Source organism: Drosophila montana, unplaced genomic scaffold, assembly GCF_035044405.1.
Source record: "Drosophila montana isolate Dmon_TW-CO22-7 unplaced genomic scaffold, ASM3504440v1 contig_3217_1, whole genome shotgun sequence".
NCBI classification, from domain to species: Eukaryota; Metazoa; Arthropoda; class Insecta; order Diptera; family Drosophilidae; genus Drosophila; species Drosophila montana.
The window spans coordinates 650000-675507 of NW_026998097.1; the positions used below are offsets into that span (position 1 = coordinate 650000).

Consider the following 25508-nt stretch of genomic DNA (forward strand, 5'->3'; position numbering starts at 1 on the left):
TTTGAAATCGTCACACACCCATCCAGAAAGCATCGCACACACATTTTTTTTCGGCTGCTTGTGGCAGACCAATCAACACGCACACAGAGAGAAGCGTTTGGCAAAATCACATTTTCCATCAATTTTCGTACATGATTTGCGCAAAATGTTCATGCGATATCGGAATCGGGTCGGGAAAGGGGAAATTGCGGGCTATAAAAATGCAGCACATCAGAGTCGAAGCCGCTTAAAGCCAACGGCTGTGGCCATGCGGCGATGTTGTTTTTAATACCCGTCACATGTTTTGACGTGGTCAGGCTGATATCTTTTTATTTTTTTACAATTTTATGGTAATGCTGCAAAATGTTTTTATAAAAACATATTTTGTAACAGTTCGCAGTGAGTGTAAAACCGGCAACAGAAAAAGGGATAATAATGCAACGCAACGGTTCGGGTCCAAGCGACTGACAGTCGAGAGGCCCATGCCAAATTTTATTGAAAATCATTTTACTTTGATGTTTTTTTTTTGGGCATTTTGTTACCTTTTTTGTGTGTGTGTGTGTGTGTTAATAAATGCAAATAAAATATGTTTAAATTGCATTATTTAAAAAAAATTGCGTCGTTAATTTATATGCAAATACATTTTTGATAGCTAAAATGTCACTGCAATCCGCCTGCCCGTCCGCCAATCGCTCGCTTGGCCAATTTTTATTTTAATTTTTTATCACTTTTTTCAGGTATTTAAATTTTATTTCATACATATTTTTTTTTTTTTTTTGCGGTCAGCCCACGACGGACCCATTAATTTTGATAGTTGCGCCATGTCATATGAGAGATATCCTTTGATGGACATGCGGGCGGTGTGAGGCGGCGAGCGGGGGGCTTGGGACAGCGGGCTGTGCTTTCAGTTGTCATGACAGCCGCGTTTTTATTAAACATAATTTTATTAGTTGCATTTCATTAATTTGCAGATTGCACGCAATTTAATTTTTATAGTTGGTTGACCTCGTTTCTAATTAAACGCAAATATTTGGATAATTAAATGACAGAAATTAGCAGCGTGAATGGGTCGAGCGATTGCTCAAAAGTGGCATGAGCTCAGATTTCAAGAGTATTAAAGAGAATTTAAATTGACAGTACTTATTTTAAATAGTAAAAGATAACTTATTCGTTATGCGAATTATAAGTAAGGGTCTCTTGTTTGTTGGACTTTAATGTTAAATCTAAGACAAGCTATGGTATATAGTTTATTATGATTCGGTGAGGCATTATTGACTAAATTTCTCGAAGCTTTGAGCTGAGAACCATATTGGGAGCTAGTACATCTATGAAAATGTTCCCATTTCAAGCTACTTTTTCCTCCCCAATTCGGTTATTTTCTGCAATTTAGCAGGCCGCTTAACTACATATTGATGCAGCATTCCGTATTCAGTGCGGTAAAATCTCTTTACTCTCTAATTCACTTTTAATTAACAAAACGCAGGCAGTCAATCCAACCGAAATGCCAAACCAGAAACTTTGTTAGCAATGAAAAGAAATTCAATTAAGCTTATTTGAGCGTTAAAAGCCAATCATGTCAGGTCCTTCCAAAAGCACAATGCCACAGCACAGAACAGAATATAATGCCAGCGATTGGAAAGGACCTTGTCAGAGGGTTTTTGGATGAGGCAGTCAGAGTCATCGCTAAAAGGGCTGGGGCGACAGCTTCACGAAAGGGTTGCTAAAGGTGTCGCTGCCTCAACACATTACAAATGCAGTTGCAGTTGCTGTTGCAGTTGCTGTTGCAGTGGTAATGGTTGTGGCAGTTGCAGCTGCATCTGAAATTCGTGACTTGAAGCGACGTAAGCTACGGGATTTGTGATTGCCAAAGGCGTTTTGCAAAATGTCTTTGCTTTAATTGCACCCCCAAAGTCAGTTTCATATATGTATGTGTATATCTATATAATCGCTTATGTATGTGTAAGTATTTTCCATTGGATGGCGTCACGAGGATGATTTGCATTTTGCATTTGGCAATTTCTGCAACTAGTCCCGTTTTTGCATACCAATTAATTAGATGCGAATGCAATTTTAATTACAGTCGCGCGATGCATTTGGCAAATTGCGAAATGCACTCCGCGCCTCGCTTGTTCGGCATTCCGGCGACAGATACTGGAATTTATGGCTGGACACAGCGGGGATGCGTTGGCTTAGTGGCCGGGCAAAGTGAATTAGGAGGCAACTGTACGCATCCTCCAGTTTTTTGTGTTGTTATTGTTGTCGTTGGTCCGTTTTGGTCGCCTTGATTGATCGCCATCATTCTCATCCTCAGCGCGCCATCGTCATTTACCCATACGTCAGTCAGTCAGTGAGTCGTAAATGTAAGCAAACATGATGGTGGTCACGTGTCGGCCATGTAAGCTCCGAGCAGGACACGTGTTCGGCAACGCCGCCTCTTGTCTTCAACAATTTTTGAAGTGCCCGCCATAAGAAGGGGGTGGGATTTGGGCTTTAGCCCACGGGGAGTGGGTTGAAACGCTCGCCCGTGTCTTCGCTGTGACTTCTTCTTCAGCGGCTGCTGTAGTGTTTTTTCTAGTTGCCGTGTGTCGGCGCTAAGCCCAAAAGTATGATTTGATTTTCGCTTCTTTTTTTTTGCTAAGCACATTAACGCATGTTTTCACTCATCAACGCTTGGCTAAGTGTTTTAGCTTGTGGCGGGAGGCAAATGCGTAGAAGGCGTTATAATAATATTTTGATATGGAGAGTGCCAAATTAATGCTGGGCGTTTAATGAAGCTACTTTTATGAGTCTCTTCTTAATATTTTCGTTAATAAGTATGTCATTGTTATTAGCCGAAATTGAAGCGAAGATAATAAAGTAAAGGTAAAAACAAACAGCATTTAACTCATATGCATCCAATTTATGTATTCCAAAAGAAAATATATATATTTTCTTTCTTTTTAATCTTTCTTAAGCTTCACTCAATCCATTATCAGTCCACAAAAGCCACGCCCGCCATAAACCACTTCGCTTGGCAAACAATAAGCCCATGTTCCGAACACTTCATTGAACCCTTCAGAAACTTTTTCAAATGACTTCATTTTCTAATTTCCAAACGAAATATTGCATACATTTAAATAGAAAACGTGGCAAGGATAACAGCCTAACCCCCCCACGCCGCCTGCTTCCCTCCATCTCTTGCGCATGCATGGCTGATCTTAACTCTTCAAATTCGATTGGCGAGTTCCCAAATTTGAAATACCAAACGGAAGAAAATATGTTGCGTGTGTCAGCGCACGCACAAAAGCCAACAAACAATTGCAAAGCATTTACACGGGCACACGCAACGAGAACAATAAGAATTCGTCAAAAATCAAAATCGAATCAGAGTATGAAAAAAAGAGTATAAAAGTGATGTGCGAGGGGTGTAGCGGGATAGGGTACGTTCTTCTCACATAGTATATACAACTGACTTTCACACCCCGAGGCGTATTAGCCGCGCACGCGTCGCAGTCTAAAAAGCAAAAGTAGAAACAATCACAGCCAAAAGCCTTAGAAATAGTGGCAACAATAACAAACAACAAATTGCCCGAATCTATGGGAGCAGGACGTACGCATGCCAGGACCAAACGACGCGCCTGCCGTCTGTCAGTGTTTGCACAGAAGTTTGCAGCAACAATTATTGCATTTGTTTAACTTTACCCAACACTGCAGGCAATTATTGTTGCTGGCAGTTCTTCTCGTCGTTGTTGTTGTTGTTTTTGTTGTCGCTGACGGCGGCTGGCGGCAAGTTAATTTAAGAAAAACTCCCACAGCCGCCTGAAAGGATTGTGGCAGCGGAATCCTTTGCGTGTGCCGAGTTTTGTTTTAATTGCTTCAAAAATTGCTCATACGCTTCATTGCGCCTTGAAGAAGTCGCGACTGCCAATAGGATATTCGTGGCAGGATGTGCCCAGTTGCTGCCGGCAATCCATATACTCTAGTTGTTGTTGTTCTTGAGGGCTGAGCTTTGTTTTAACAATTGTTGAAGCTGTTTGACAGCCGCAACGTCGGCCACTGTTCAAACATTTCACAACCAGAAAAGTGTAAAGGAAATTCGAGACGGCTTAGTTGAGCCTTGTGGTGGATTTTATTGTTTCATATAGTGCTACCCTTCTTCTTTCCATTTCCCCAAACTACTCACGAGCCATTATACTAATTGTTGGGGCAACAATTCGCAGCGCAAAACCTACCAAGCAGCCAATAAATCATCTGCATATGACCAATTAATCATTTAGTCCACAGACCTACGCATATATTTAACCAAAAACACCTGGTCCTCACCTCAATCCGCAGGCAACTGCGTGCAATGGCTAAGGCAATACCTATTTAAAAATAGTCTTAGAAAGGGTATATGCTCTTTGAAGTTGTGATATCTCTGACACTGAAAGAACTAGCCCTAATCCTCCGTCTGATAGCATCTTTCTAAGGAATTAGGTAAGAGTGAGAGATAGGTATAGCTCTTCCCTTAACTAGTTTCCGAAACAAAATCGTGGTCATCTGCAAATCTTGGGATATTTAATAATAATCCTTAAGTAATCAACAAAATATTCAAAGTCAATTTTCAATAGGTCATCCCTTAAGTAACTTTTTAAACAAGTGTATACAGAATACTCATGGACCGTGTATGATGCATATATCTAAGAGTTTTAGTCCAGTCAGTTCAAGTCCAATAACGTCTCGTTCTCATGTTAATGTGTGTCGCTGTGGGTAAACAAAAAAGTGGCAAAATCCCAAGCGTAAAAGCCGCAAAAACCAAAAATTGGCTACCAAAATCTGGCACAGGACCTGGTTCATGGACCTAATTGATTTATGAGGGTTTTTTTAAAGCCCCAACCAAATTTTGTTTTCTGTTTGTATTGCAACTCTTTTTAGATATTTCGCTGTGCACATGAAATTAAGCTGAAAATTACGCCAAATAAATGATTTACGCAAATAAATTGAAATTTATTGAGTTCAAATGCCAATTCCACATATATGCGAAATGTTTGTAGATACAAGGAATATGCATATATATACATATACACATATATACAGATAATTCCTGAAGCGCTCTCTCGTGTTTTTTAGGCCGCGCGGGCAGCAGCTTGTGATGTGTAAATTTGCATTTTGCATTGCATACTTTTTCGGGGTAGAACATATTGCGGCGGATTTTAATTAAGCGCAAAAGGCAACAACAACAGAAAAAAAGGGTATACGCGCCTGCCCGCACACGTAACAGGATTAATGCACTGTCCTCCTGTCCCAATGTCCGGGTGTCCTGGTGTCCTGGTGTCCCAGCATCTGGCGCAGCGGCGGCTTTCCATTTGATTTGCATTGCATTTAATGAAACATTATTTTCGAATTTGTCTGTTTAATCGTGTGACAATTGGTCAAATGGACCTCTGCAAATAAATCAAAGTCGTTTTGCTACGAACTCTCATTACGTTCGATTATTTGATTTATTTTCCTTTTATGCCCTGTGCCCATTAAAATTGGTAAGCAAAACAAAAAGGGGGAGTTATGCCCTACCTAGCATAAGTTATTTTAATAAGGTCATATAATGTGTTAAAAGAAAATTGTCCAATATCTGCTGCTCAACTATCGTAAGATGTGTTATTCGATACCTTATTACTTTCGATAGTAAAATATAAATTCCTAAGCTTATTAATATCTTTAAAAATTTAAGATTTAAAATATTTAAAATTGTATTTTTCCTTATTAATTAGTTAATTTCTACTTCAACGATTTGTTTATTTATTATTATTTATTTAATTAAAATTTTGATGAACATTAAATAACACACCTTAAAAGCAACAGGGTATTTAATAGTCGTCAACACAAAGTTAACAATATATTCTTGTATTTGTTTTTATTTTTGTCTTTTTTATTTGCAATCAGCTTGTGTTTAATGATTGGTAAGCTTTGCAATTAGGAAATTAGTTTGATTTTTAATTAACATGCGGTTTTGGCAATTCGCTTTGTTTTCATTTTCATTTTGTTTCCCCTTATTGTTGTTGCTGTTGTTGTTTGCAAAAATTTCCACGCAAATCATTTAATGCGTTTTTGTGGTTAGAACTGTTTTTGTTGCCGCTAGCTGCTTTGGTCAGATTTGCATTTAATGAGCTTCTAAATGGATTTTAATTTAATTAATGGACACTTTTTTATATACTTGACTTAAAGTATATTTAGTTTAAATGCTGCGAGCTTTAATAATGTCAATTAAAATAATAAGGTATACGAATGTATATTAAATGTGTGTTGCAATATTTATGAAGTAATTTTTATAATTATTTATTCTTTAGAATACCTTTAAAACCCTTCAACAATATTCACTCAAGCACCCTATTTAGGTTGGTACCCGGTTATAAATATCAACTAATCCTTTTTTTAGACGCCTCTTCTATGGCCACAAATCTATTTAGTGAGCGCATTTAATTAAATCTGCGGCGCATTTAACTCGCTCGCTGCGCAGAAAAAGCCAAAATCTAATTAGCTTTTAGCTCGGCTCGCAGGAACTAATTACCAGAGCGCAGGAGGCGACTTTCATGTTTGATCCTGTACAAATTAACAAATTGTATACGTTTATTAAGAGCAAAGCAAACGGAAAGGACACAAAGCGCAACCATAAAAAAAAATAAAGAAAAAAAACAAAATGAGAAAAAATTGCAAACGTCATCGAAAACGTGCCCCGACCCCGCGTGCCGTGCCCCACGCCTCGTGCTGCACTCAAGTGGCTTTATCAGTGGTAACCGCAGCTCTCTTGGCAGGATACGCCAGCCCGCTACTAATATCCTTTAGAATTTCTTGTTGCTGCTGTTGTTGTTGGTTTCTCTTTATTTTTTTTTTTCTGTTTTCATTTTCGGAAAAAGCAAAACGGCGAATGAAAATTGCATTCAATTGAGCGCATTTATTGTTTGAATTAAGTCATGAGGAAAATTCCATTAGGATGGCAGAGAAACTGCACTCGAGGATACGTTTCAATGGGCGCCCCAAATTGCCTGGGTGGGTGTGTACGCATGCTTGATGGCTGGGCGTGTTGCAGCGCAAGCAGCAGCAGCAACAGCAGCAGCCAGACACATGTGGCGCATTAAGCGAAGGACGTGCAGCTTCGACTTGCCGCCAAGTGGCTCAGCGAAAGCGTTAAATGGGATTTTGTGCAATGTTTGTGTGCAGCCCGAAAAGAGAGAGCGAGCGGCTCAGCTTTTGCGTCTTTTGTTTTAGGTCCCGCACAAATGACTGAGGCGCTGCAATCAGCGGCAAAGCTACCCCTGCCGCGCCCCCTTACAGCTGCCCACCTGTGCAACATGTCCTGGTTATGATTGACAGCTGTGAACGCTGCATTTGAGTCGCATGGAATTGAAAGGCAGCAAAAAATGCAGCATTTTGATTGAGTCCTTTGACTGAAAGAAAACAAATAGAGGCTCAAAACCAACAGGCACATAAAATACCCTATAAAAATGCATGGAAAGCTTGAAAAGTCATGTGAATAAGTAAAATTTTCCTTTAATGACAAAATAAATATGTATCTGATAATTCAACTTAATTTATTAGGCAATAATTGTAAATTATATTTCTGCATTTTTTTATGGTTATTAATTATTGCGATAATCTTTTATCATTCTGTTCGATATGCTACATGTCATACATTCAGCCAATATGCCCATTATGCAAATTTGTTTGACTGCGGGGCATGGAAAAAAAATGTGTGTCCTCACAATGTTGTGATTGGTTTTCCTTGCATGGATTTATTAATTTTTGCAGCAGAGCCTTTGGCCGACTTGTTAATTAGGCATGGAATGGCAAAGACCACAAAGACCAACACATAGAATGAGTATGGGAGATCCTGTAACTGAACCAAAGCACGTCGCCGAGTCCTTTATACAACTTTGCTGCTGACACTTTAATTAATTTCTGAGGCTACCAAAAGCACTCGAAATGCATTTGTACAGCTTGCAGATAGACAGAGAGCAAGGGCACAGATAAAAGACAGTTGCAGTTGGCCAAATTAAAACTGCAAAGCATAAAAGTTAGACCAACAGATACGGCTGGAGTTGGAGAGTGTAAGTCCGGCTCTCTGGACCCAAACCACATTCCACATTGACATTGTTTGCCATACACTTCATTTATTTGGAATTAGAGCGAGCGGCACTGGCAATGCACTCAGCGCCAACGAATTTGAATCCTTTATGAAGCGTGGCACAAACAACACACCCACACACAGACGACGCCCTCAGTACACACATGCTCGTGCATATTATTCCTAGTCCGAAAAGTAGCCTCAACTCCTGCCCGCAACGCTCTCCTGTATGCAACAGACCAAAAACCATTGATTGTCATCGAACAGTGCCGGCCAGGACGAAGGCGTAAGGAAAAAAGCAGCTTGAGCTCCATGTCCTTGCCTGCTTGCCTGTTCAATAGTCAAAGTGTCCAGCTGCAGCTGCCCACATCCTTCCACTGCCTTCCATGCCTTCTGCAGTTGGCAGTCGTCGTCCGTGTCCATTCACTGAGCTTACGTGTTTTTGTACATTTGTTACGCTACACGTAATGCAATGACTGTGCCCGTGGCTGTGTGTCCTGCCTGCATCCTGCTCTAGTAGCTCCAGCTAGTCCATGCCACGTCACGCTACACTTGATAAATCTCTAATGCCACTTTGGGTGCGCCAACCGCATCGTATCGCACCCGCCTCCCACTTGAGTGGCTACCCCAACTTGTTTTGAATTTTGCCAACTCCCCAAACTCTGCCAATGAGCATTTGTGTAATTTCTGTCCCCCGTGTTGTCCACTGAAAGTTCCCAGTTGCCAGTTCGATTATTAAAGTTGGTTTGAGGTTTTGTGCAAATGTTTGGACACTTGTGTGTCCCTCAGGTGTTTTTCGCATGTGGCTATTGATGATACCTTTGCCCAATGCTTAATCAAACTTAATTAGACTATAGTCAATCGATTTTGTGGCTGACATTGAACTAATACAATTAACAGGAAATCTTAAATGCAAGTAGAAATAGTTGGGATTTTCTAGATATAAGTTCTATCTTCTGCATTTCTACCTTTATCGTACATTTGATTTTCAGCAATGCTTGCTATCTCTTGCTCTCTACATTGTACCCAACCTTCTCTAGCTCTAATGAGCTTTTCGCCAGTTGCCTCATTTCATGTCCAGCGACAAAAGCCACTTGAACAAAGCCAGCGACGTTCGCCGCCTAATTCCTTAATTAAAATCGAAGCCTACTCTCTGGCGCCAAATGGCTGTTGAGCGTGGCAAGGGATCAGGGTGCACGGGGGGCGGAAGAGAATCAATGCAAAATCCATTGACTGATTGCAATATTTCACTTTTAAGTCACACACCGCACGCATCCCGCCGGCCACCGACACGGAAACAAACAAATAGACGAACAGGCCAACACGGCGGCTTAATTTGTATGATCAAGTGGACAGGCGGGCGGGCAAATGAATGAATGCTGGCGACGTTTTATTAAAAAGGACACACACACAAACAGGAATACACACCCACCCACCAAGGGAATCTGTGCAACACAGTTGCACTGTGACCAGGTTTCATTTTAAAATGAAATACGCGCCAGAGCACTTGACCAGGCGAGGACCCTGGGCAAGAGCGCACAGCATCTTGTTGTACCAAATGATGCCTCCGCACAATGAGGGACACAGCGGTCAGGAGAGGTTGGTGCTGACTGTAGTCGTTGTCGCTGGCTGTGGCCGAAACTCGTCGCGCTTTGGCATAATAAATTAACAAATTTGTCTGCACTCTCTCGATATTCATGCGGCGCTGACAGGCAACAGGAGCCGCAGCCACCTGTGTCCACATATGGGCAACTGCTGCTGCTGCTGTCCATTTGGCTGCTGCCAATCATGTCGGATTAATAACAACACACATACACACACACACAGACCGGTGCGCTGCTTTATTCATGCCAAGCCAAACAACCCAAACCCAACGAAAACCAACCAAAACCATTCAAGCAAAAGTTGCCACTGACTGTGGCAGCTGCGTCCTCTGGATGTGCTCCTCCTGCTTTTTGTGTTGGTGGCTTCTACTAAATGACGCGTCGCATGTTGCCATTGCCGAGTGCCGCCTGTCAGTGCATTACATGACAGTTCGGACCCACTCTGAGCACCACTCTTATCTGGGTTTTAATTGTAACGGGCACCCAAGTCGAACAGTCGCATGTTTCGAGTGCATTTGCTCGTAGTAAGTCCACTCTTTTTGCCCCCATCTTTTCCTCACTCTCTTTCCCCGCTCAGGCATTTGTGCCCTCTTGGACAATGTCTGTCAATATTTTGCGTATTTCATTGTTGCAGTCAGTTAACGGTGCATTTGTTATTGTTGTTGTTGTTGTGCGAGATTTATGCACGTTTTCCGCAAAATGTGACCAGTACTTCAGCTCCCAATCCCACTCCAATTGCGCTTTATCCAAGCAACCGCAACATGTTGCAGGATGCGCGCTTAACACCCAAATGTAACCCAACGAACAATCGTCCAACCGAGTGACCAACCTGTGGCCATTGTGCACATTCCTCAATGCTTAAATGCCGACCGAGAACACTCCACAAGCACTTGCTCTATAATCTTTACAGATATAAATAGGGCATATGCAATTCGATAAGGTATTTGAAAGGAAGAACATATTTTTAAAAGTTATTTCGTTTGAATATGAATATTTAAGAAAATGAAGTTATTCTGGAAAAATTAAGGTATTATATCGATATATAATACAAGAAAGGTATAACTTTAAGATATAAATCTTTGTACATATGCTATAAAAGTTCAATAATAAAAGTGACGATTTTTGGAGAAATTGCAAATGAAAATGTTCTTTAGGATAAAAGTTAAAGTGTATTATTAAAAGAATAGACGAAGAAAGGACTTAACATAAGGTAGTCTTTTTTAAATATGTTCTATTCCTTGCTCTTTTTGAAAATTATCTTAATAGTTAGTATGTTATTTTCTAAAAAAGCGTATCATATTTGAATAGACGAGATTTCTACGCTGTGTACAAGCGCATTGGCATAATCTATAATATATTAATGTTGGAATTTAGAATTCTGAATTCTTTTCCAGGGCTTATTCATATATTTCCTTTAGAATATAGTAGAGGTATATATAGTATCTTATGCTAATATAAATTTTATGCATTAGATTTTTATTTATATTTATACGAATGTCGGATAGTAAGGTTATAAAAAAGAAAAAAACAATACAGACCATCTTACTTTCATATAAAATTTATGCATTAGCTTATAGATAATATTATTAGAAAGTTAGAGTGAATTCAAAAAGTGACCTGCGAATAGAATAGAATAATATTATAAATGATTCCATATTCATAAAACTTTTATTCCTTTCAGATTATGTATATTCTTTTATTATTTATTTCTTATAGATTCTTTTTTTATTTCATTATTTATTGTTTAGATTATATTTTTAGGGTATCTTATAGCCGTTGTTATCGTTGTAAACCTGTCGTGTTTTGTTTTTAGTTCTTTTTTTAAGCGCTTCCTTATCCGTTCTGTTTGTCCGACAATTTGGTCAGGCGTCAGCTTTGGCACCTGCTGGCCATCGCTTCCTCTACCATCTAAGCCCGAAAATCGTTTAGCTATATTTTTTGGGGCACAGTCTCTGGTATTTGTTCGTAGTACACTTCTCTTTTTTTTATTTTTTGGTTCACATGTCTCGTTGACGCTGTTTAGTTTTTTTTATTGGAATTTAATTTTGGCTTTGAAACTCGTGACATTCTATTTGTGTGCTTTGAAAGCTTTGTTGTTGTATGTGTGTGTTTGTTGTGTGTGTGTGTGTTGGTGTCGAGGCACGAATTTGTTTTGAAATTGAATTAGATTGGCCGAGCGAGCGAACGGCAGCTGATTTGATTGCATTTCCCGGTTGCATGTTCGTTAGACGAGCCAAAGGAATTTTTGTGGCATGCAATTTGATTAACTGCCGCGCGATGCATAAATTATATCAAATTATCCAAATACTCGGCTACAACGGGTCCTGACTAAATACGAAATATGGTTTGTTCCATTATGCATGGTAAAATAGGCCAACAACATATTTATAAACCGATTTTCTGGCCGCCAACTAACTCAATATGTGAAACAACTAATTAGCCTACTTTAGTGGGAAATATGTGCGTACAGAACAGAGAACGGCTCCAAAACTTTAAATGTTACCTTATATTAACTCTTGTTCTTTCTTAAAAGTATAAAGAAAGTAAACTAAAGGATATGGATTATTTTCTACCGTTGCTCGTTCATGCTTTCATGAAATGCTTAAAAATAATCCGTCATGCACCCAACTCAAATAAAACCTAGGACAAATTTTTATTAAACATCAGCTCACAAATCTAATTAGGCAGCCTATTAAATTTTATGTCTGGTATCAAGTTATAAAAACTTTCAACAGAGTAGGCTTAAAAAAATAAAAAAAAAGTATAACGTGACCCATGTCTAGTAAAAAATTATGCTAATTTCTTTAGCTAGCTGACAAATTTTACGACTGCATGGAAAAGAAAAATAAAATTCGCACAAATTTTTACGACATTCTAATAAGCAAATTTGCGATTTTTTGCATAATTAGCCACAGTCTGAGGCGCGTCGAGGCTCGGGGTTTGAGCCTCGTAAAATTTGGCACGTGCAACGAGTGAAAACTTTTGGCAACAGCTGTCACATTGAAGGCAAGTATTTTGTGGCACGCATCGGCAAGCGCTTAGTCATAAATGTCCGATGTGCATAAATATAATTCTAAAGTTAAATGAAATGATTAGTGACGGCTGAGTGCAAATTTTCGCTTTGGCTGCAGGCGCGATAAAAATGCAATAAAATTCGCGGCTGACAATAAAATCGGGAGATGAAAAAAATGTCAGTTCGATTTTTGCAGGGTTGACGAGTTGTTGATTGCCTCCAGCATTGCGAAAGAGCCGGCGGGCGGGTGGGGGGTTGATAATGCTATGCCAACTGTTTTGCATAGAAATTACTGTTACGCATAGTGTACTCTCAATTTGGGTTAAGGGATGCAGGATTACAGGTTGAAAGTTGGCAGCCAGCAGCACCCATCATATCTGAGTACCCGTATGCACATACACACATATATGTATGTAGATATTTTCAACCTTTGGATGCCTTTTGCAACTTGAGCGTTGTCGCATTTTCCACTTTATTAATTCGCCAATTGACAGACTTATTGCAAATTGAAAACAAAAGCGCGAACAACAAGAACCAAAAAGAAAAAAACGTAGCTGGAATCGAAATTCGTTATGCACGCTGCGCCCTGAGCTATGCAATAAAAATCAAGCCCGAAACGAATTTGTGCAATCAGCTGGAAATTATTTACATGTTTATACGAAATTGAAACAACAAACAACACACACACGCACACAGTGTACAACCCGCAGCCGACATATGCATTGTCGTTGTCCTTTGTCCTTGCCGTGTGTACAACTCAATAAAAGGCGCAAATTTACATAGAAACTACGCTGAGGCCGAGGATCCACTCATAAATTCCACAATTAATGATGCAAAAAGTGCGAAAAAAATTTGTGCACAATTTGCATTGTTCGCTGGCCATATAGACATGTTTGTGTGTGCTTTGAGTGTGTGTGTGTGGGTGTGTGTATGCATATGTTTTGGGCATACTTAAACCACGATTCGGATGTCGCTTTTGGCTAGTTGTCGTACAAGTCAAGTGCCGAGCACGAGTTGCTGAGATTTGTAGAAAGGCATGTGAGCAAATATATTTTCCAATCTTAACCCTTTTTTTTCTGTAATTTATATGTTACCCAAACTTTTTTACATTCGGCTTATGGCCTACTGTTGCCATTGTCACTCTTCAAAATTTAGCTAAGGGTTTTATTTCATAATTGTTATATTTATTTTATTATTAAGTGTGTTCCAAATGTCATATATTAATAGTATAATTCTCTGATACTAGATGGCCCTTTTTTGTGTGATTTTAAAGTATACCTCGGTTTTCTTGAACAAGAATAACTATAGAGAATGATTTTAAAGAGCATTAAGAGTTCCTACATTCCTTCGTACCGATAATGCCTTTTGTAGCACGTTGGGAGGGAGCTGTTCGCGCGCTGATTTATGCCGGGACAATATGTGCGCCTGACCAAAGAGGAGAATATTTAGCGGTGCAGGCCAAGGAGCATAACAGGAAGCAGAGCATCAATTCAGGCAATATACGAGCGCTGTGGCCGCCTCCTCCGCACGGTCATGGCCAAAATAATTTGAATGAAAAGTCCATTATGGCTTCCTGTGTGCCGGCAAAGACCGAGCGACGCCAGCGGCGACGATGAACGTCTTTGCCAGGCGCCAGCTTTCACAGTGATTCACGGTGACCGCAGCAGCGGTGGGTGGAAGTGAAGGACTTCTGGCAGGATGTATGCTCTCTGCAATCCTTTAACAACTCTCACAGCTCTGGATATTGCTTAAGTGCACTTTACACATTCTTTTATTGTGCCGCCTTTGGGCACATAAATTCAATTTGACCAAATTGTTTTTTATTTTTATTCTTCCTTTTTTTTTTTTTTATATTTTGCTTGCAATTTATTTATATGCAATTTGCATAAATAATCACTTTTACATGCATGTCCTTCGTCATCCTGGCTGCATATGCAAATGCCTGGCTCATGAAATGCGCATTAAGTTGCTTTAATTGCATTCAATTATGCATCGCTCAGTGGCATGATGCTGGATGGGGTTAAAATCAAAAGCTCTGTGGCTTGTCTGATAAGACTTTAGTATGTCGCCTTGCGCAAAACTTTGGCGCTTCACTTAATTGCAGTCATTAAATTTATGCAGCTTGCCATGTTATCATAACGAGAATGTCACCCGGTGCATGTAATGCCCCAACGCAGTGGCAGCCGTTGCCACGCTGCGTATGCGTTACTTACACACATACACACACACACACTCAACCTATCTCATCCTCTTTATCACTGTGCACACACAATCTCAGTCCACATCACATATCCACAATGCACACTTGAATAATTTCAACGCGGATTATACTAATTAGGCGCGCCAAAAGCCCAGGCCATTGAGCTGGGCCATAGAAGCCCCACAACTAGATCTAAGTCACAAAATACCCTTCTTGATTTGGCCAGTTGCCGGTTTTGTCCGCTTCGTCTGCAAATTTCAAATTCATTATCCGCTTATCACGCCCTCAAAATATATCGTGTCTTAGCTGTGCACAGTGGTCAAACAATCTTTGAAAGATATAATTTAAAGTTTCGGTTACACCTTGATAAAAAGTTAGCTATCGGGTAGATATGCAGCGAATAATGAAGTTGAAGTATATGTACTATAGATTTTCCTTTTGAATAAACTACCTTCCTACCTCTGTGGATTACTTTTCGTCTTGCTTTTATTCGCTTCATCACCTTTAGTTAATCAATTATAAAGATATTTGTAAATATTAGTATTACTATAAAAACCTGAATTTAAACGAAAGATCGAAAAAAAGAAAGAAGAATAGAAAGAGAGATAAGAATTGAAAGACAGAGAAGAATAGAAAGAGAAAGAAAAATAGGAAGACAGAGAAGAATAGGTAAAAAAGCCGAAAGAATAGACAGAGCGAGAAGAAAAGAAAGAGGGATCAGAACAGAAAGAGAGAGGGAAGAATAGAAAGGGAGACTAGAAAAGAAAGATAGAGAAGAATAGAAAGCAAATAAAAGCGAGAGGGTGATAAAGAGAGGGAGACAAATATAGATAAAGAATGTGGGGAAGAGAGAAAGAGCGGAAGCGTCTCCCTTTCAGGCTTGTTTCATATTTCTTTTCACATCTTATTTTTTCCCACTAAAGTCTCACGTATTGCTCTATCATATTCAAAAAACAGTTCTCCTTGGCAGAAACTGTACAGTGTTCTTATATATGCGATGGAGTTGTTGTGTTGTAGTGAGTTTTGGGTTGATTTATCCCATTGCCCGAATGTTGGACCCGTCGTGTCGGCTTAAACAAATCATTTATATGCAGCGTTTGCAATTATTTGCACTTAATTGTGTGTTAAGTGCCCAGCCAGAAATGCCTTCAATGCTGCTGGCCCAGCCACCAGCCATCAGTCACCTCTCCCCGCAGCGCATGCCCCCTCTAGTCGATGTCAGTGCAGCGGAAGCGATGCGCGTTGATTGATATCGCATTCAGGCGTGCTGAAAATTATTTGCATTGATAATTCGCTGATTAATGTTTGCCACCGACGACGATGAGAGTTGGTCAGCCGACGTGTCGCGATTTTGGTTTGCCTCTTGTTGTGTCCTGTTGTGTGTGTGTCTGTGTGTGTGTATGTTGTGTGCAATATTGATGTGCTGGTTGTCGCTCGCCTGTTGGTGGGCTGTTTATTGGATTGGCTGAGGTTTTTGCATTAATGCTGTAAACAATTAAGTGAAGCGTATTAAGTCGGATTTGAGGCCGACTAACTAATTTATGAGCCCAACTCGTACGAGAATGGGCAGCAGTCGCTCAATATGTGAAAATTGCATTCAACTTCCATTACTAAATCCAATTGGCTTTAAAGTTTAAAGTGCTGCCAATATTAAACATGTGAATATGCGAATCTGCAAATAGCAAAAGGCACTTATCAACTTGCTAAACTGCTCGGAATCCATCGAAAATCATTAGAAAAACATCATAAATATTTAAGTAGCTTATTAAAAGCGTTGGCAGACGACGACGTTGACTGTTGGAAATTAAGGAAGCCTTCTAAGCATTAGCAAAACAAACAAGCAACGTTCTCTGAAGGAGGAGTTCCCCTGAGTGCTGGCAAAAAAAGAGAAAAAAATGTACGCAGCTAAATTATTGCGTTTTAATTCATATGCAAAATGTCAGTTGGTTTCGTTTCCTTTAATGTTCTTAAGTAAATAATCAAATATGTTCACTTGAAAGGCAGCTCCGGTGTGGTTGCTTGGCAGCCAAATGCACACGTGAACTTCGTTTGGCAAAACCAAAATCTAATAAAGCTACATTCGCAACAGGATATCAGGATATGCACACATATATATCTGAAGATATACGCACCTCTCATAAATTGTCTGTGCCATAAGAAAGAAATTATTTTTTATTCATGCATTAAATTGTTTTGACTTCCACTGATAATATCAGACTTTTCTTTATGATTATTATGTTTTTTCTTTTTTTTTTTGTTCAGTTGCTTTCTTTGCCTGCCGCATGCTAATCAAATTACACGACGCGTCGTGTGTGCTCTGCCCCCACCCCCCATTTGTTGCTACCCTCGGCAGCTGAATCATTTCTCAGGAGCTGCGTCTGGCACCTTGGCATCAATATTCGTATGCCCCCGTGGTCTCTATTCGTGGCTCGCCTGCAGCGCAGTATCAAAAATAATTTGTTTGACAATAAAAGACGATAAACATTAAAATTATGTGCCAGAGATTTTGGCCCCGGTGAAAGCAGCCAAGTCTGGAAGCCTTAAACATAAAAAAATGCGTTGGCGTTGTCAACGTCCTGCATATCCTTAATATGCCCCATCCTTGGCTCAGTCGCTTTATGTTTATTATTGCCAGAAGCGCTTCTGGGGTTGGTTCGGGGCAGATCTCTAATGATTAGTCCGCTAAACTCACTCGTAAATTTGTCAAATCGCGCAAGTTATGCGAATAACATGGCAAGTTCTTTTAATACCCTGCACCCAACTGGGTAAAGAGGGTATTTATGGAGGTGAGCAAAGGTGTGAAAGAACTGGCAAGAGTAGATGTGATCCTATGGGACATGTTCGTCCAATATTAACTGCAAAATAGAATTGGAATAGTTTCATTCTTACTACGTGGTATTTTCAAGTCCAGCTCTTTTTCTTGTCATTATTTTGTTTTAGATTTTTTTTTTATCTGCTTTGCATTTGGCATTTTCTGAGCTTCCCTTGGGGCAGCTCGGCTGGCCGGCATTTTATTTGATTATTAAATTAGATTTTTGTGTTGAAGGTGCGGTTATCATTTCTAACTTGGCTCTTGCTCGAAGTTTAGCTTTAGTGTGCTTTACTCTTTGGTCCTGCTTGCCGGCTCATTAAATATTTCTACGCAATTTTAGCTAGTTATTTTGCACTTTTGCGAAAACATCAAAAAGCGCGTGAAAAGTTTTGGCTCAGCAGCGGAAAATATATTGCTTGAAAATTGCACTCAACTTATTTTTTTATGTTTATTTTTTGTTTGTGTTATTTTTCATGTGCTTTTTCTCTGTTGCTTTGACAATTGTTTGCGCTAACGAAGTCGCTTTGTTTTTTTTTTGTTGCCTGACTCTCGTTTGTTACAACTTTTCAATTGTTTGGCTTCTGTCATTACCTTTGACACGGCCCTGCCAACTTGCTGTTGCCTTTTGACTGTCGCCGTCTTTTGTTTTTTCCGCGCTTTTGTCTGCCCACGTGGGCGTCTCTTTGATCTGCCGCAGTTGCATTTCTATTAATTGTACTGATGAGGACGTTGCAAGTTGCAACAATAGCAGCTTTACCATGTCCCCGGGCTCTAACTGCGAGTGCGAAGATTTTGTTTGCCTCTGGCCGCATTTGCTTGTTAAATTTAATTGTCATCTCCCAGTATATTTATTTTTTCATATACTTATTGAACTCCTGCCATTATTTCAAGCTCCACAATATTGTTAAAACGAATCAGAGATGACATAGCGATAGATTCATTCGGTAAAAACGTTTTAAAAACAATATTTTTAAAAGCTTGCAGCCAGATGCAATGCAATGCGTATGTATACTCGAAAGGCAAAGGGTTCAGTTTAAGCGTTTTGTACAACACACGCAAACAAACTTCATTTAGCTAGAAACGTCAAAATAGACATTTGACATACATTGAGATGGCTCAAAGTGCATACACGCAGCTCTTAAGAACAATCCTAATCCGAGGAGCAGCACGACTGCAACTTCACCTTGACCCAAATATGTGGCCCTTCTCTGTTTAAAGTGGAAACAAACAAAGGATTTGTCTTGTTGCTCGACCCTAAATCAGGTTCTGCTGCATTGGAAACGTGCTCAGAGTTGCAGTTGCAACATATGCAACAGTTGAAACTGAGGCACGACCTTGAGCTAATTTAACTGCACTTGAGCTTTAGCAGCTGCGGCTGTGGTTGTGTTTCATAGGGTCCTGGAAAAGTTGAATTGCTTAGCTATCGCGAGCTTAAAGTATCGCCCCAAAGTGCAGGCAACAGTAAAAATTGCTTCCACTTAATAAAGCACACTAATGATGACCGCAGGACGAAATGAAATGCACTTGAGCACGTAGCAGGCAGCATGAAACCACTTCACTTCGTTTTGTTTGCAGTATTATATATAATACTTATAGAAAAGGTACTCTAATTTATTTTTAATAATGTTGTTGCGTCAAAGCTTCACTCAAGTATTGCGAATGCCGGCATCTGTAAATATGTTTTCTCCCTCCCCAGCAATCGATTTGCCTTTGCTAGTTGGTCTACTTTCAATTATGTTCGCATTTTTGAGACTTTGATGCTCGAATTATAGACATAGGCTCAATCTAGTTAAACTAGATGATGGTATAAATACAAATATTTGCACAAGCTAAGTAAAAATATGAATTGGCATAAAAGCAGCATAATGCTCGGCGATGAGATACTTGTTCTTATAGAAACAACATGTGATTACTATTGACACTCGAGCCTAGGATAAAACACCCTATGTAATGTTAAAGGTAGAATATGTTTAAAAAAAAATAGAAAAAGTTGGTCATGTAAAAAATCTAAACTGTTTATTTATGGGTCACTTTACCCCCAGCTGGGCACACACAGTGCACACACGCATGCACTTAAGGCCTGGTCCCTGCTTTCACCACTTTCACCCGCCGCATGGAAAAAGGGTTGCCACCCATCATCATCATTATTATCATCATCATCATCGTAGCATATGAGCTCTGGTATCATGTGTGTGCAAATGCAAACACAAGTGCAAAATCTCGGGGGAACATTTGATTGAATTCAGACAGTTAACGGCCTCTAATGCGCATTTCTTGGCTTCGTTTTTGATTTTTTTCCTTTCGGACAGGCCTCTTCGAAGCCATAATCCCCATTGCTTATCTGCGTAAAAATATCAAATTTTTTAAAATCATCTTCGGGGCAGTTGATTTAGCAAATGCTATTTGTTTTTTGCCTGCTATGATTGATATTATTATTGATGCTATTGATTGATGGAGTTTAAAATCTGTTGGGTTTTACGAAATTAAAAAATCGGCTTAGCTTCTCTCCGGCACTCTTGTATTTGCATTGCACACAAAGTAGTTCACAGAAGCGGGACTTTATATTATTATTTTATTTTTCCTCGCTCGTCCTGCCCGAGGGCCTTTTATCAGCCGCCACGCGACATTTTTCCGCATCGATTGTGCGATTTGAGTGAGGTTGGAGCGGGGTATGCCATAGAAGTGGCCATTGTCTGGCGGCCGGCTTTGATCTATGCCATCTACTTATGCTTATGGGTCTATGCAATTTGAATACCGCACTGGAGGTGGCAGACCATTGTCAATGGCATATGAATTACTGTGCGAGTTATTAGCATTGATGACAGAGTTAAGGAACCATGAATTCATTTGAGTACTGCCGGCATAAAGGATACATTTATCACGCAATCTTAACATGATTCGTGACTCGATCTCAACCAATACGATAATATCGTCATAAATGTTTGACTAGCTTGTTTTCCCCTCGAATAAAATACAAGTTGTAATTTCGTTTTAATTAATTTAAGTTTTATTTTGCATATTTATATATAATTATTTTATGCTTAAAATTAAATTACTTTAGGTTATTTTCAACCATTTGGCTGTTTGTTCTGTAAAGATTTCTATTGTTTTCTTGTACTATGTTCATGCTCGTGACACGAAAATGTTTTTGGTTCATTGTTCGAAATAATCGTAGTCTTAGGAATATTGCTTATGATAATGGACCTAGAACTGAAATTGACACACACATACATACATGAACACCAACTTACATTTAACAGCAAAATAATTATACAAAAATATATATGTATTTATAAATATATTTTTTATAATATTTTCATAACTATTTGCTAAGGTAAGAAGCCAACTACCTAAAAGTGAAATCGATGCGATTTGTTTCGTCGTCGTACTTGTAAATAGACACCAAGAGAGTTTTTGTAAAAGTTGGTATTATGAACTTAAACTAATCTAAATACATAATTATTAGTTCTAGTATTAGTAGAAAATTGGACTTAAATTTAGGTTCGTATCTGTATGAAAACTAGCTGCTGCTTGCACTGAGCTGACCATCTTGAAAAAACTTAATTAAACTAAACTAAAGTAGGAAAATATTTATCAATATTAATTTGTGTTAATTTAGCTGCTTAAATAACTTTACCAAAATGAGCACTTATAATATTTTTAGCAAAATTATTTATCACATTTGCGCTTATCCAAACATTTTAATCAGCCTTCACTAGAATTTTCTCCTCAGCGACGGCAAAACTCAGATTAACTTGTCCAGAATTGAAACGTTACTCAAAATTATCAAATTGTTTTTTGTTTTTACTGTTCTTATTTTTTGCGATTTTTGCAAATCGTTCACATAAATTTCTCTCCATTTCTCTCTCCCTAGTTAGTTTAGGGAGCGCTAGTTCTCACCAACGAAAAGTAATCACAAGTTGCGCTTAGGAGCCATCAGCCTCGTGTTGGGGCCTTGAATTTGTAGTTGTTGTTGTCGATTTGTTGTCGGTTGTTTTCGTCAGTTTAGTTTTACTGCGCTTGCGGCTGAATCTGCACGGTGGCTGTCAGTTTGGTGGACTTGCCCGCCTGTTGTTGTTTCTTGTGCTGCAGATAGAATTGCTTGAGCACTTTACACATGGCCAGAGCGAGCATTTTCCAGGCCAGCAACTGCTCCTCCGTGCTAGGTGGCGTCTCAGTTTCGGTGGATGTCGCTTGACTGTTACTTGTTGCTCCCGATGGCGCCTCGTAGTCCACGTGATCGAAGCCTCCATCGCTGGCATAGGCAGGACCATCCACTTGATCGCCGTCGGTAATTTGGCTGGACTCTAAGGTAGTCGCTGCCGCCGCTGATGCTGTCGCGACAGCCTCATCTTCGTAGAAGGGAATGGCCATGGCAATGGATTACGTCAAATTTCACTTGGCTCTACTTTCTGGCACTTCTCAATTTGATCCTGTGCGTGTGCTCTGATTGCTGTAACGCACTCGGGGCGAGCTATCGTTCGACTGACTCGCACGGCGGCATGGCAAGCGTATTTATACCCGGGAAATGCTGCTGACATTCGTGACAGCGGCAGCAACAAGCCGACCAAGGGACGACAACCCACCACCGCAGCCCTAACCCAATACCAGGCGCCCACCCCCCAAAACAGCACACAAACAGAGTGAGAGAGAAAGAGAGAGACTGTGCTCAATTCTCACGTGCACTTCCGTAAGGACACTTTCTCTCTCTTTCACGCTCTCTCCCTCTCTGGTTGCGCTCTCTCCTCTGGCTTCTCAGTGTGCTGTAATGTCAGCTCCTGTTTGACTAGTCGACTGCATCACGTGCTCTGGTTCACACTTGTGGCATGTTACGTTAACGTTATACGTTATGCATTACGTTGCCTCTTACGTACTTCGAACTGTTCCCCAGTCTGGTGCGACTTGCGAGGGGTAGTTGCTCATTCGATATTCGAATATTCGAGCTATGTTTTGACTTTGTTCGAATTTGCTTTTGCTTCTGCTACTCCTCGAGTTTCCTTTGATTTTTTGGTGTCCTTGACCAAATTCCTGGGCTTTGTCTTCTGGATCGACTATGCGAGAACTATGTGAGGTCTGCGCTTAGGTGCTCAATGCTTGCAGGAATTTTTCACACATGCTTTTCTTGTTCTTCGTTGGTCTTGATGTGTGTAAGAAAAGTCGTCTATAGTTTTTTGTGCTTGGCATACTTATGTTTTCTAAAAAGGGAGTCCATACTTATTTCGGCTATGAATTCGTTCGGCAGGATGCTTTATAAGTTTGCAATAATATTTTAATATAAAATCAGGTTAAATACCAATGTTTTTATTCTATAGCTTGACTCCTGAAGACTCCTGCTTCCCCTATTTCTTGCACTTTCAGCAGCTCATTCAATTTTAAATATTTTACATATTTTTACAACCGCAAAACAATCAGGCAGCATTTCCACGCCACATGCCACGAATATTTTATGTTAAAAAGGAGTGTTCGCTTCTTCTGCTTCAGCTTGTTCACAATCTCCACGCTAGTATACACCACACCCTAACCAAATCAATTCCACAAATCAACATAATCAACTTCTCGCCGTAAGACCACACATAATGCACTCGGTGTCGTTTGGTGAATTTTCTTTTCTTTTCTTTTCTTTTCTTGGCCAAAAGAAAATAAGTGCCGTAAAAAATGTAAAAACTTTTTTTTATAGTTGCCGCATAAAAATGTAAAATAAAATGCGGCGAAATGGCTTAAAAACGCTAAAGGTACAACAAAAGAAAATGACTCTGGGTAGATGGCGGGTAAAGGGTCAACAAAGGGCAGCCAGCTGGGCAGGTCCTGATAATGACATCATATGATGAGCTAGCGCCAACCTCAAAATCCAAATCAAAACCCATGATCTAATTTGCTGAACCCTACAAACAGATTTCAGGTGAAGTCCCATTGTCTTTGGCATCTGGTATCACTTACCTGAGGTCCCGGGCATGGGCAATCGGGAGCGAACAAATAGCTGGCGAAAAGGAATGCAGAAATGCTCAAAAGCAAAACAAAGAAGAAATTGTTTTCGCTTAAAAGAACATTCAAATGGAAATGTTCTGCTTGGCTCAACACAAACAACAAGTGCAGGCAAACAAACTGCATTTATTTAGTTAACAAAAAAATGAAAATAAAAAGGAAAAACACACCGAAGGAAAGAATATACCATTTGAGTACCTCGATAGAACGTCAGACATACAGACAATGCATAAAAGTGAAGTGCGCCCGGGCATGTGGATGGTGGGGGGGTTGCAAGAGGAATACAAGTGCAGGCAAACATTTAGTTAAATTGGTCGTACTCGAAATACACTTCAATTAAATTTCATAAATTAGAAATAAATTAGAAACAAGATGAAGAAAAAAACACGCTGCGGGAAGCTTAGTGTTAAGGCTTAAATAACTGAATTTTCTTTTCTTATAATTCTCAAACAGTTTAAGCATAGCGAGAATTGTAAGCTGACGTTTAAACTGTTTGGGAATTGTAAGCAAAATAACGTTAAGCACTCTCAAAGCTAGATTTAACATAAAGTTATATGTATTTCTTTATTGTCTACCTGTTTCACCCACAATCATCTAACGAATATGCCACTTGAGCATACTCTCATGTTTTATAGTGTACATATGGAAAAGAAAAAAGTGTAGCATAAAAAGCAGCGTCGACATCGTCGTCGTCGCCTGGCGCACTTTGTTGCCTTCTGGCTGTCAGATTGATATTAAATTATATACCTTATTATCATTTCGCTGTAGCTGCTGCTGCTGCTGTTGTTGCTCCTCCTGCTTTTCAAATATCGGATGGTAGCAACACATGTGGGCGTGGCACTTGCTAAAGCCATGTTTATTTACAGCTGGCAACAATTGTTGCTACGATGTAAAATGAATGCACTTTGCTGGTTGCCAGGTTCACTCCTCAAGTCAAAGTCAACGGCACACTTCACATGTGGCTGCTGCTGCTCGGTTGCATTTGTTGTGTAAATTGTTGTTATTTTTCAACAACAGTGAAACAAGACACACACACAGACCGACTCATCGACAGACAACAACAGCAGCGCTTCGCCGTCGTAATATGCTTGATGGCTGCGCGCCCAAGTGACATTAAATGGCTACCATTTTGGGTTGAGTTTGCGTTGCAGTTGGTTTTGGATTGGGATTGGGGTTTGGGTTTGGCTTCGGCTTCGGCTTCGGTGCGCCTGGCTGCGCTCATAAAAGTGGCTCAAGTGGCGAGAAGCTTTAAGGCAAAGCTGAAAGCATTTTAAAGCCCTTGCCCTGCTATTGTAGTAGATACACATACACATACACATATATATAAAATATTTATTTTTAGTTATTTACGTTTATGCACTTTTTTATAATGGTTATCAAAATAAATTGAAGTAACGTATCTTCGATACCAAATAAATAGGATTAAAGCTTTGATTATTTTCACAGCAGCGTTTATTTTATTTGTTGTTTGCTTTTATGACCTGCACAGAGTATATTTCACTTGAGTATTCTCTGATTGGCTTTGGATAGGGCTTAAAAGTGGCTCTTGGCAAACTATTAAGCTTTAAAGTCTTTTATTGTAAATAGTTTTTGTTATTTGTATTTTGTTACAGGTTTTCCGCTTACGGCCAGAATTGAAGGGCGGCGAATATACTTTAATTATTTTTTAGCTTAGTCGCAATACCTTGGCAATTCGTGTTCTCTTCAACAAATCCTGATTAGCCCCAAACTCCAAGAACGTGGCGCATTGCTAATCGTCCCCAGCAACCAAACCAAAAATGAGCCCACTAATTAACAAATTGATTTATGGAAATTAAAATGACAAATCTCCAGGGATCTTC

The 25508-nt window shown here is 39.7% G+C and overlaps 2 protein-coding genes across 4 annotated transcripts in view; one reads left to right on the plus strand and one right to left on the minus strand.

Annotated features, from left to right (window-relative positions):
* Positions 1–25508, plus strand: part of AstC-R1 (Allatostatin C receptor 1) — a 179031-nt gene that overhangs the window by 24147 nt on the left and 129376 nt on the right. The gene's annotated exons all lie outside the window — the stretch shown is intronic.
* Positions 20732–22318, minus strand: skl (sickle). Its single transcript, XM_064689277.1, has one exon. It carries the CDS (start codon positions 22057–22059, stop codon positions 21697–21699), a length of 363 nt encoding a protein of 120 aa, XP_064545347.1. The 5' UTR covers positions 22060–22318; the 3' UTR covers positions 20732–21696.